Raw genomic sequence first — 11,371 nt, 5'->3', positions numbered from 1 at the left:
CCTAATTGTCCCACTTCTTATTTAAGAAAGTCAGAAACAGCCCTAGCAGGTTTGACTCAGTGGATGGAGCATTGGGCCTGTGGACTGAAGCGTTCCAGGTTTGATTCAGGTCAAGGGCACATGCCCTGGTTTGGGGCTGGATCCCCAGTAGTGGCATGCAGGAGGCAGCCAATCAATGATTCTCATCATGGGTGTTTCTCTCTCTCTCTCTCTCTCTCTCTCTCTCTCTCTCTCTCTCTCTCTCTCTCTCTCTCTCCCCCTCTCTCAATAAAAATGTTTTCTAAAATTAATAATAATAAAAAAGAAAGTAAGAAATAACATGCTCCCCTCAACCCCCACAATATAATTGCAGATCAAATTCACTTTGTCAATAGAATTAGTAAACCATTGGCCATCTTAAATTCTAAAACCCACCCTGGGGACTTCTGCATCTGTCAGGCAAGGAAAGGCAGTAGAGCAGCCAAACAGAGGCAATCCACCCAACACCGGCCCTCAGTTTGGCCTAGAAAGACAGTCATTGAAAAGGTCTCAGGCTGGACAAACACAACAAACCCTCTATCAATGAAGAAGTCTGCTTGTCTTAACACTCCAGTCCACAGAACAAGCAGTTGTTTAAATTGTTGAACTGCAGGCTAAATCCAAGTGAGGCTCTGCTATTTCAAAGGCTTTCTAGTTCTCTATGTTCAAAGATCTCTTTCTCTTTCGCTCAACCCCCAATTGGAACTTGAATTAGTTTGGGTGTTTTCACCCTTCCCTCTCCTTTCTTTTCTAGTTTCAAGCCTGAGATGTGTGTGTGTGGGAGGGGGGCGGTGTAGGGGTAGACTCACCATTTCCTAGATGGTTTTATTTATTTTCAATTTTTCCTAACCAAAAGGCTTCCATCTCCAAAAGTAATAAACACAAATCAGAAAAGAAAGCAGACCCAACTTTGCATTCCTTCAGAAGAGTGGCCTGCTGGATGACTTTAAAATTTCTTCGTGGCAGGATATCTGGCATGAGAAAAGTTCTGGTTGGTTGGAAATAATAGAATTTACTATTTAGCTTCTGAAGAAAATGGGTGTGAATTTCCCTGGAGAACTCTGTTCACCCACAATGCTGCCCAAGCCCTCCATTTAAGAGGCCCAGGCCACTTCCACTCCCAGGTCTTGGCAGTCTTTTGTATGTTACAAACCCACAGGCATGCAAACAATTGCTGCAGAATCTGGACTTCAGGCAGGCAACTGGGACCTTAAGCTGCTCTCTGTAGCAGCTTCATAACCCTCCAGTGCAGGAAACAAAAGTAAATATATTCTTTGGTTCAAACTCTGACCCCACTTAGCAAGCTGGTCATCTTTTAAAGGAGGAGTGAGAGAAAGGAGGAGCAGTCCCTGGGTCCTGGGACCTGTGATCTCCACCAATCCAAGGATTTAAAAACTCTGAAATTGCTAAGTTTGATTTCCTCCCTGAATGATTGCTATTGACTCCTCTTCTCACATCAGCTCTGACCAATGAATCACCAGTCAGGAGCACAATCTGGAAATTATTGAAGTCTGCCTGAATTTCCATACCCTGAGAAGAGGAGCCAGCAAACCCTATATAGTTAATTGTGCTGGGGGAGAGCCAAGAAGGTAGGATGGGGGGGGGGTGTACATGCAAAGGGCACTATTTTGTGGGCTCACCCTAGCCTGTGTGGTCCTATTCAAGGTCAGAAGTCATTTGCAGTCTGATTCTCAAGCTAGGGCCTCTAGTCCCCAAGACTGCAACACTGCTCCACACTGATTAACCTGGAGACTTTCCTAAGAAGAAGGCATGCTATCCTGTCTGCCTCAGTTCAGCCAGTGTGGATGCAGAGCAGGGATCCTATAGACTGCCTCAGAGCTCCAAATCCAAAACCCCTCTTCACCTTTGCTAATGGCCTGCTGTAATCAGCTGCACCAGGCACCTCCCTGGCTCCCCTCCACTGGATCTTTGAATACAGGAAGTTGGGATGTGAGTCTGGGCTGTGCGACAACCTTTTTTTTTTTTTTTTTTTTTTTTTTTTTTTTTTTTTTTAATTCTTTTGTTCCCTAGAGGGAAGAGCTGGGCTTTCCTCAGCCCATGGCTGAAGGCTGGGTGACATTCTTGTGTCCATCTTAGAGTTTGCATTAATAAGTCCCTTGAAGGATATTTAACTATGCCTTTGAACCACCATCGTCCCTAAATCTGCCCATGGCTTAGATGGGAGAAAGTAAGGTGGTGCCTTTCCATGGGTTGCTGTGCCGCCAATGCTGACCAGAAATCCAAAGGTGCTCTCCTGCAGATGGTGCCAACCAAATTGCAACCTTCCAATGCCCCTTCTCCATTCCCAAGACCTCACTAGATTCCAGCTATTCCCATGGTCAAAGCTTTGAGGCAGACCTACTTTCTTGCACTGCCCCACAGTTCCACTCCTCTTGTCCCTAATTTACATACAGTGTCCATAGGTGTCTAGCATAGTGCCCAGAATCCGAGGTGGCTTCGGCCTGCTCCCCAGAGAGCTAGTGTTAGCCCTCATATGTATCTGAGAGAAAGAAAGTTAAGTCCCAAACCCATGGCAGGCAGCGGGGCAGAGAGCGGATCTCAGCGGTCAGCGTCTTGAAGCAGGACCACAGGACGCATGAGAGCAGTGATCCAGCCCCGCGGCTGACCCAGCCAGCATCCGCCTTCAGGTTGGGGCGGAGAAGTTCCATCATCTTGCTGCCAGCCTGGATAACTAGGCTCCTTGACCCTGGGGAGGAGCAGCGGAGTCCCTCCAGCAATCCTCCTGGGGGCAAAGCAGAGAAGCTACTCGCAGGGGTCCCTTCTGGTCACTCCTTGAGAGGGAAGTTCAGGACCACAATTCCCCATCTTGTGCCCACCTGGACACCCAGGCAATTTACAAGGAGAGAGGTAGGGAGGGCGGGTGGGCAACAAGCTGCTCTAGGTCCCCTTTCCAGTTGGTGCTCCATCTGGTCCCCTTACAGCTCCCTCTTTCCTGGGGAGAAGGATTGCACTCATCCACGATCACTGCCCCTTGATAGAAGGGCCCTCCTCCCCCTTTAGTGTCAGTGAGATAGGGCCAATACCCATGGTTGGGGGGCGGCGGGGGGGGGGGCTAGAGAGGCATTTGGTTGGGGAGAAAGTCTAGATGGGCTTTCCCCCCCAGAGGTGTTTGGGTGCCAATGGCTCCCATAAGGGAGCTTGCTACCCAACTGCTTGGGGATACAAGTCTCTTCTGTCTACCCCCTGGATTCATGCACTTACCCCATTTCACCTGTTGCTGGGGTCTCCTCATTTCTGCACATCACTTTGGGGTGCGGAAGGGGAACCACAAACCCCTCCAAGCCTCTCTTTGTGGTTCCAGCGAGGCGGTCATCCTTCATTTCTCTTTTTCCAGCTTTCGGGAAGCAGTTAGAGAATGTATGATGAAGCAGAAATGAGCCGTCAGGATATTTTAATGGCTTATATGTCACGTTGGTGCATGTGGCTTTGAACTGGAGCCTCTTTCGTTTCCTGCAGAGAGCGCAGCAAATCCCAATTGATAACTTCTACAACCCACAACTTCTTTATCCCCTCCCTATACAGTCACTCTTACCCTGTATATTTGGACACGTTTCCTAAATATACTCTTTTCAAAGTCCCCATTGGATTTTCCACAGACTGGAGAGAAGACTTTTCTTTTTTGAAGAACCTTTTTTAATGGTTACCTTCCCCTTCACGTTCCCTCCTTGTTTGTTTGTTTTTTTTGTTTGTTTGTGTTTTGTTTTTTTGTTTTTTTTGGAAAGGCGGGAGAGACGGGTTCAATATTTGTTCTCCTTAGGATAGCAGTTTAGCCTCCAGAGAAAAGCTGCAGGTAAGGTCCAAACTCCCCTGTAGACAGTAGAAAACCCCTTGTTCAAAATAGATATATCAGAGCAATTAAAAGTGTATACTTAAAAAACAAACAAACAAACAAACAAACAAAAACGACTTCTCAAGCTGTGCCCTTTCTTTCCATTTCTCAAACAGGTCCAGTCAAAGTTAGTACTGGGCTGCTGCGCTCAGACTTGTTGCTGGGGACAGTATATTTGATTTTTTTTCTCTCTCAAATTTCTATTTCCCAGTCCAAGCACAAATACTCTGCGCCGGGTTTCTTTAGACTCTGGGAAACCATTCCAGTTACACAAGTCCGGTTTTGAGAGGGGAGAGTGCAGGAAAAGGGCAGCTCAGTTTGCCAAATCCAAGTGAAAATCTAGTCGACGAAAAGACCAGAAAACCAGAAAGGCAAGGAATGGCTAGTGCTGATTCTGTCTTCCTCCTGCCTTTGCCGCTAAGGCTGGAGACTGGGCAAAACAAATTCATTTTCATTTTCCTTTCTCCCAAGCACTGGAGAGTTTCCTAGCTGTGAAAGGATGAGTTGAGGTTTCTTTGTTTGCGAAGAGAGTTTAGGGCTCTGATTCAGCTGCAAATAAGCCAAATGAAGTTAGAAACAAAGGGCAAATTGAAAGATTCCGACTCTTGGCTTTTTGTGTTTTCCTTACTAGAAAATAATTAGATCTAATGAGTATGCAGACATTTGAGCTAAATCCTCAGCCCAGACTGCTGGGTTTTAAACAGAGCTGGGGAGAAACGCAACCTTTATCTTCCACCACCGCCCGAGCATCCCTGTGCATTTTTTTTGAAATGCATAAATGTTACTGGCCTTAATTGATTGAGTCACAGGGATTTTTCTTCTACTTTTAAGTGCCATATTCTTCTACCTTTCAACAATCATTTTAATATATGGTCAATGGCTCTTTGTGGACAGGACAAAAAGCAACTACGGGCAGTTGTTGAATAGACTTTGCGCTGGGCAAAGACAGGTTAATCGAGGGCCGCATCGCGAAAACAAGCAAGTGTTGTATGTTTGCACTGAATCCAAATGTCTGCATTTTCCTAACTAAATCAAAGGGAGTGTTATTTCTTTTTCTGCTCACTCATCTGAAGGTAAGTAAATTTTCTTTGGCGATCAAAAGCCTGGTCAGCAACAAAGACAGCGCCCGTTTTTTCCACAGTCCTGGTGTGGCAAGTTGCAGAATTTCAATAACTGTGACAAGGGTGACTGATTTGTGAAGTCAAAAAGGTTTGAATGTCACAAAATTTACATTGGTTCTATCTATCAGGGATTTAAATACCAAAAAGGTATTTGAGGATTTCTAGGGAGCTTTGGACAGTTCTGAAGAACAATGGCACATTGGGAAATTTACAGTTTTACCTGAATGAAAGGGGCTCCCATTGGAAACAGTAGTGCAGAAGGATGGGGTCATGGGGGCAGATGAGGGAGACTAGAGAAAAGGGAGAAAAGAGAAGAATAACATGGGGGGGGGGGGGGGAACTGAGCAGCAATGTTCCCAATTTGCTATTAAAAAAAAAAACTCCAAACCTCAATAAACTAGAAAGTTAAGAGCACTCACCTACCTATGCTTATTTGAGGTGGTGGTTGTGGTGAGGAAACTGAGGAAACTGAGGCAGGAAACCTGATGGATTTGATAAAAACAAGAAAACCAAGGGAATCGGTTATCCTGATATTTTGTAAAGAGAGAGTGGAATGTCCGTGTGTTCCTGGGACCTTAAATTATAAACAGGAGTGGTGGGGGGGGGGGCAATGCAAGAAGAAAGAAAACTTCAAAAAGAGCAAATAACAAAAGCTTCCTTTGCTGCCCTTGAAGGGAGGGAAGATGAGGGAAAGAAAAGAAAGTTGCTGAATCCGGACATTCTAGAAGTGATTTAGCTGTGTTTACTAGCCCTAGCCCTGTCTCCTGCTCTCCCACACACCCGAAGTCCCTAATCTCTCAGCTAAAACCAGGTTTGAAAAAGGACAAGACTAAGAAGAAGAGATTAGAGATAGATAGAGAGGAGAGAGAGAGAGAGAGAGAGAGAGAGAGAGAGAGAGAGAGAGAGAGAGAGAGAGAGAGAGAGAGAGAGAGAGAGAAGAATGGGAGAGGACAAGCAACAAGCAAGAGGAATCAGGGTAAAAAAAATCTGTATGACTGCGAGAAGAAAAAGAAATCATGCCCCCCCTCCATTTTTTTTTTCCGTGAGAAGAGGGTAAAAATGTTGGGGGGGAAAAAGTTGCTTCTCTAGGCAGCCGAGGTTGTCAAAAGGGGATGTCAAGCGCTTTACAATACCTGGGATTGATGAGGCTGGAGGGCCAATGAACAGCGCAAGGCGCCTAGGCGCGCCCTCAGTTGACTCGGCGGCTGCAGACGGCGTGAATGCGGACGCACCAATGGGAGCTGGCGTCAGCCGCACGTGACACCTCCCCCCTGCTCCCATTCATCAAGGGAGGGGGGGGAAGAGGGGGGAGACGGTGTCGTCCTTTCAATTCATTTATCTGCAGGAATGATTACTGCTATCAGTCTCGCGCTCACCGCCCGGCTGAGGAGGTGAAAGTTTCTCCCCAGGAAGATAAACCGCAAAAGACAATATTGTGCATTATTTGCACCTTTTCTTTGGCTTTTTTTTTCTTTTTTGCTCCCCGCTTATTATTATTATTATTATTATTATTATTATTATTATTGCAAAAGGCAGAAGGGAAAAAGGAGAGTGAAGGAGCGAAAAGGTGAACCTGAGAGAAAAGAGAGCAAGAGCGAGGGTCTAGTGGAGAAGTGAGGAGGGGCATCCGGTGCGAGGCGGAGAGTGAGCAATTTCGGCTCCTGTGCTCACATTCCTCTATGCTACAAATCTGGGAGGAAGGTTTTTTTTTGGAGGGGGGGTTGGGAGGGTGGGTCGAGATGCTCCACGGCTTTCCCTGGGCAGGCTTGACGCGGGCTCTTCTCAACAGAGACTGAGCGGCGAGAAAGTGCGAGCCCGGCCAGCGGGGTTGCTCTGAGGGCTCCGGAGCCCGCCTTGCCCACTGCCGGTAGCCGTCTGGCTTCTCCGAAGTCGGCCAGGCGGGCTCCCCGGCGCGCGGAGCGGCTGCCTGCAGGCTAGGACTTCGAGAGGTGGGTCGACTCCCCCTCCCTCCTCATCTTCTTCCTCCTTTTCCTCCACCTCCCATTCCTCCTCCTCCTTCCAATTTTCCCTCCTCTGTAGGCAAGGGTGGGGGTGGGGGAGGCCGGAGCTCGCCCGGAGCAGCCACGATGCTCCTGGACGCCGGCCCCCAGTACCCCGCGATCGGCGTGACCACCTTTGGCACGTCCCGCCACCACTCCGCGGGCGACGTGTCTGAGCGCGACGTTGGCCTGGGCATCAACCCGTTCGCCGACGGCATGGGAGCCTTCAAGCTCAACCCCAGCTCGCACGAGCTGGCCTCTGCGGGCCAGACAGCCTTCACATCTCAGGCGCCTAGCTACGCGGCTGCCGCTGCCCTTGGCCATCACCACCACCCGGGCCACGTCGGCTCCTATTCCAGCGCAGCCTTCAACTCCACGCGGGACTTTCTGTTCCGCAACCGGGGCTTTGGAGACGCGGCAGCAGCAGCCAGCGCTCAGCACAGCCTGTTTGCTGCTTCGGCAGGGGGTTTCGGGGGCCCACACGGCCACACGGACGCTGCGGGCCACCTCCTTTTCCCTGGCCTTCATGAGCAGGCTACGGGCCACGCATCGTCCAACGTGGTCAATGGGCAGATGAGGCTTGGCTTCTCTGGGGACATGTACCCGCGGCCCGAGCAATACGGCCAGGTGACAAGCCCACGTTCGGAGCACTATGCCGCGCCTCAGCTTCACGGCTACGGGCCCATGAACGTGAACATGGCCGCGCATCACGGCGCCGGAGCCTTCTTCCGCTACATGCGCCAACCCATCAAGCAGGAGCTTATCTGCAAGTGGATCGAGCCGGAGCAGCTGGCCAACCCCAAAAAGTCCTGCAACAAAACTTTCAGCACCATGCATGAGCTGGTTACGCACGTCACTGTGGAGCACGTCGGCGGACCTGAACAGAGTAACCACATCTGCTTCTGGGAGGAGTGCCCTCGCGAGGGCAAGCCTTTCAAAGCCAAATACAAACTGGTCAACCACATCCGCGTGCACACGGGAGAGAAGCCGTTTCCCTGCCCCTTCCCTGGCTGTGGCAAGGTGTTCGCTCGTTCCGAGAACTTAAAGATCCACAAAAGAACACACACAGGTATGGAAACCTCTTTCTTTGACCCACCACCTGTGCCCCACTCCCGCTTCATCCTGGGCCTGGGACCGGAAATCCAAATGTCAGCGGTCAGGCACAAACTGGGCCTTGGTTGAGTCTGGGCCTCAGGTTCCAGCAGGCAGGCAGCAAAAGTGTACGCTGGTTTTTGGTTTCAGGTTTGAAACGATGAAAAAAGTATAAGACGATCAGACGGGAAGGATCCTGGGATATAGATTTTAAAATGAGGAATAAAAAAGGCTGGGAGAGCAGAGACCTGGCTTTGAATAATTGACGTGAGCGCGAAACAGGGAGAGGTGGCCAGCTCTTCCTGATGGCAGAGGCTCCAGCTGCACCAGCAGCAGACAATTTAAGTCTAAATGTTTGCTTCCCACCAACATCCTTATCCTTCTCTAGACACCTTAGTGAGGACTTTCCCAAAGGATGGGATTGAGGAAATTGAAGGATGTCGAATGAAGATGCATAGAAAGAAATAAAAACAGAAAGACAGAAAGGAGGGAGGGAGTGGTGAAAACAAGTCTGATCAGAGGAGGCTTTTTGGAGGTTACTCATATTTAAAGAATAGAATTTTAGTTGTGACTTGTTTGTAAGCTTGAGGAGTTAGAGGAAGGTTCTCTCTCTCTCTCTCTCTCTCTCTCTCTCTCTCTCTCTCTCTCTCTCTCTCGTCATCAATCAGATTCTACGAGGTGGTTTTCAAAACACGGAATCTCCCTACATTGGCCTTTAAAATAGAAACTGGTCTGAACAGTTATAAGAAAAGTTGCAGTTGAGCTCATAGTTGTAGTGTGGGTCAGATAGGCCATTCTGGGCCTCTTGCTCCAACAAAGCCAGGAATCCACTCTGTTTCCCTATTCTTATATCCCCAGTAATTTCTGAGAACTGCTTTTGGAATTTTAAGTTTATGGCCACAGTCAGGGAAGAATTTGTGGTGCCAACCTCTCCACTCAGATTACCTTATAAAATGTGACTACATGTAGGGGGTGTGGTGGGAGAAATTAAAAAGGGGTTGCAGAGCCTCAGGGAAAAAGTGGGGGGAAGAGATAGGTGCAAAACAGCAGGAGAATCAGCCCCTAAAGTGAAAATTAAAAACTTTGAGGCAGGTATTGCTGCCTTAAGTCATTTGTATAGTCCCAGGCAGAAAAACCTGCTACTGCTCTGTGATCTAAAAAAAAAAATAAAAAAAATAAAAAAATCGAATAATAATAATAATAGCAACAACAATAGAATCTGGACCTAATTAGATTAATAATAAATTAATTAAAATATTTATAAAACCACTGAATATATGTGACTTTATTGAAGAGCCGGGTTTTTTCACTTGCAATCTTTTTTTATTTTGTTTTTATTTTTTTTATTTGTTTACGTTTAAAAATACAACCACAGAATTTGTTCTAATGAGACTTTTCTCCTTAACACCCTTCACACTAGGGGAGAAGCCCTTCAAGTGCGAGTTCGAGGGCTGCGACAGACGCTTTGCCAATAGCAGCGACCGCAAGAAGCACATGCACGTGCACACGAGCGACAAGCCCTATCTTTGCAAGATGTGCGACAAGTCCTACACGCACCCCAGCTCGCTGCGCAAACACATGAAGGTAATTGCCTCGAGACAGGAGCCCGCTCTGCCCTTAGACTGGGTGCACGGCTAGTGGCAGCCAGCTGTGTCGGATTGGGCAGAGAGTGGAAAAAGGGGTGGGTGAACCCCAAACTGTTTAAATTTATTTTTTAACAAGAAAAGTGAAAAGTAATTTGGCCCAGATAGGGAGTGGGGGCTATTCTACCTGGGTGACGCTGACGAAGTTGCCGCAATTGGGGCTGGAAGAGTTTGCAGAAGAGTTGAGGTCTTGTATGTAGACCTGAGCAAGCAAAGTCGAGTGGCGGGGGCAGGGTGTGGGGAGCCCTCTGGGGCTCTAGCCTCATATCCAGTCTCCAGGTTCCCAGATCTTTCTTTTGTGACCCCGGGGTCGCTATCCCTCACTGGAGAACTGCTGTTGCAGGGCGTGGCGGGGACAATCGAGCCCAAGTGCCCCTGGTGAAGCCTCCCTAGAGGTCCAGTGAATGCTGGGCTCCTGAGCGAGGCGGCGCGCTGCCTTCACCCATCCTCGGCGGTCGCTGCTCCTGCTGCTTTCGCTCTCTATCTCCTTAAAAACTCGACTTTATTTCCGCAGGTCCACGAATCCTCCTCCCAGGGCTCACAGCCTTCGCCGGCCGCCAGCTCAGGCTACGAGTCCTCCACGCCACCCACAATCGTGTCTCCCTCCACAGACAACCCCACCACCAGTTCCCTGTCGCCCTCCTCCTCTGCGATCCACCACACAGCCGGTCACAGCGCGCTCTCTTCTAATTTTAATGAATGGTACGTTTAAAATCAGAAGCAAAACACCGATCAAAATCCTATTTAAGAGACCGAACATAACCGTATGCAAAATATAACTGAAAGATCCCTGCGAATCAACACTGCTACCTTACTCCGCAATTCTATTTTTTTTTTTTGAACTTGCTTGTAGACCCAGGTTCGAGTAAGAGAGAGAGAAAGCATTAAACCTTTCGTTACCCGTCCCCCTTTTTCTTTTTCTTTTCCTTTTTCTTTTTCTTTTTCTTTTTCTTTTCCTTTTTCTTTTTCTTTTTCTTTTTCTTTTTCTTTTTCTTTTTCTTTTTCTTTTTTGGCAAAGGCTTGGTAGCTAAGAGGAGGGAAGGGGGTCGAGGACCAGGCTACTGCCTGACCAAATGCTGACAACCCCGGGGGTCCAGTTTCCCAACAGAATTGGAACAGGCTCTGTGGGCTTCCGCGTGTTTATTTGTTTTTGTTTGTTTGTTTTTTGACTTTGCATTCTTGTAAATACAGAATTATTAGCTTAAAACTGTTCGTTGGATTCTGTAAATAGTTATATCTCGGTTTTGAGCGGGCGGGTGGGATCGTGGCGTTGTGGTCTTTGCATTGGGGCGGGGAAGGGCTGGGAGGGCAGGGGGGGGGGAAAGGTTAGGGGGCTGGTGAAAGCCAACTATTTGTACTGAATGGCAAGATTGTTCTAGTAAATGTGTACCAAAATGTGAATTTGTACGATTACAGTCTCCACGTCGACCTAAAAGAATATTATTGGTATTGATGTGTGTGTGTGTTTTTGTTTTGTTTTGTTTTGTTTTGGTATAAAGTGCAAACATTTTGTCCCAAAGTCTAAGTACTTAAGTGCAGTAAAATGTTGTTTCACGTCCTGTCAAGAATTCGTATAGTAGGAGCCTGAATCTGCGTGTCAAAACTGGCCCATTGTTTATGTAAAGTGATATTAAAAAAGATATAAAC

The 11,371-nt window shown here is 47.9% G+C and overlaps 1 protein-coding gene across 1 annotated transcript; it reads left to right on the top strand.

The window, feature by feature from the left end:
- The first annotated feature begins 6,048 nt into the window (after positions 1-6,048).
- On the top strand, positions 6,049-10,642 carry ZIC1 (Zic family member 1). The gene is made up of 3 exons (XM_036444304.2): positions 6,049-8,058; positions 9,502-9,665; positions 10,239-10,642. The coding sequence occupies exons 1-3, from the start codon at positions 7,077-7,079 to the stop codon at positions 10,434-10,436; spliced, it is 1,344 nt and encodes a 447-aa protein (XP_036300197.1). The 5' UTR covers positions 6,049-7,076; the 3' UTR covers positions 10,437-10,642.
- The last annotated feature ends 729 nt before the right edge of the window (positions 10,643-11,371 follow it).

Source organism: Pipistrellus kuhlii, unplaced genomic scaffold, assembly GCF_014108245.1.
Source record: "Pipistrellus kuhlii isolate mPipKuh1 unplaced genomic scaffold, mPipKuh1.p scaffold_m20_p_2, whole genome shotgun sequence".
Taxonomy (NCBI): domain Eukaryota; kingdom Metazoa; phylum Chordata; class Mammalia; order Chiroptera; family Vespertilionidae; genus Pipistrellus; species Pipistrellus kuhlii.
The sequence above is the reverse complement of the archived record's forward strand: the minus strand, read 5'-3'. Positions and strand labels throughout refer to the sequence as shown.

Excerpts from the sequence above, each read along its gene's own strand:
- ZIC1 (XM_036444304.2), top strand. The coding sequence starts at position 7,077 with ATGCTCCTGGACGCCGGCCCCCAGTACCCCGCGATCGGCGTGACCACC. Across the intron at positions 8,059-9,501 it reads CCACAAAAGAACACACACAG|GGGAGAAGCCCTTCAAGTGC; the intron begins GTATGGAAACCT and ends CCTTCACACTAG. Across the intron at positions 9,666-10,238 it reads CGCTGCGCAAACACATGAAG|GTCCACGAATCCTCCTCCCA; the intron begins GTAATTGCCTCG and ends TTATTTCCGCAG.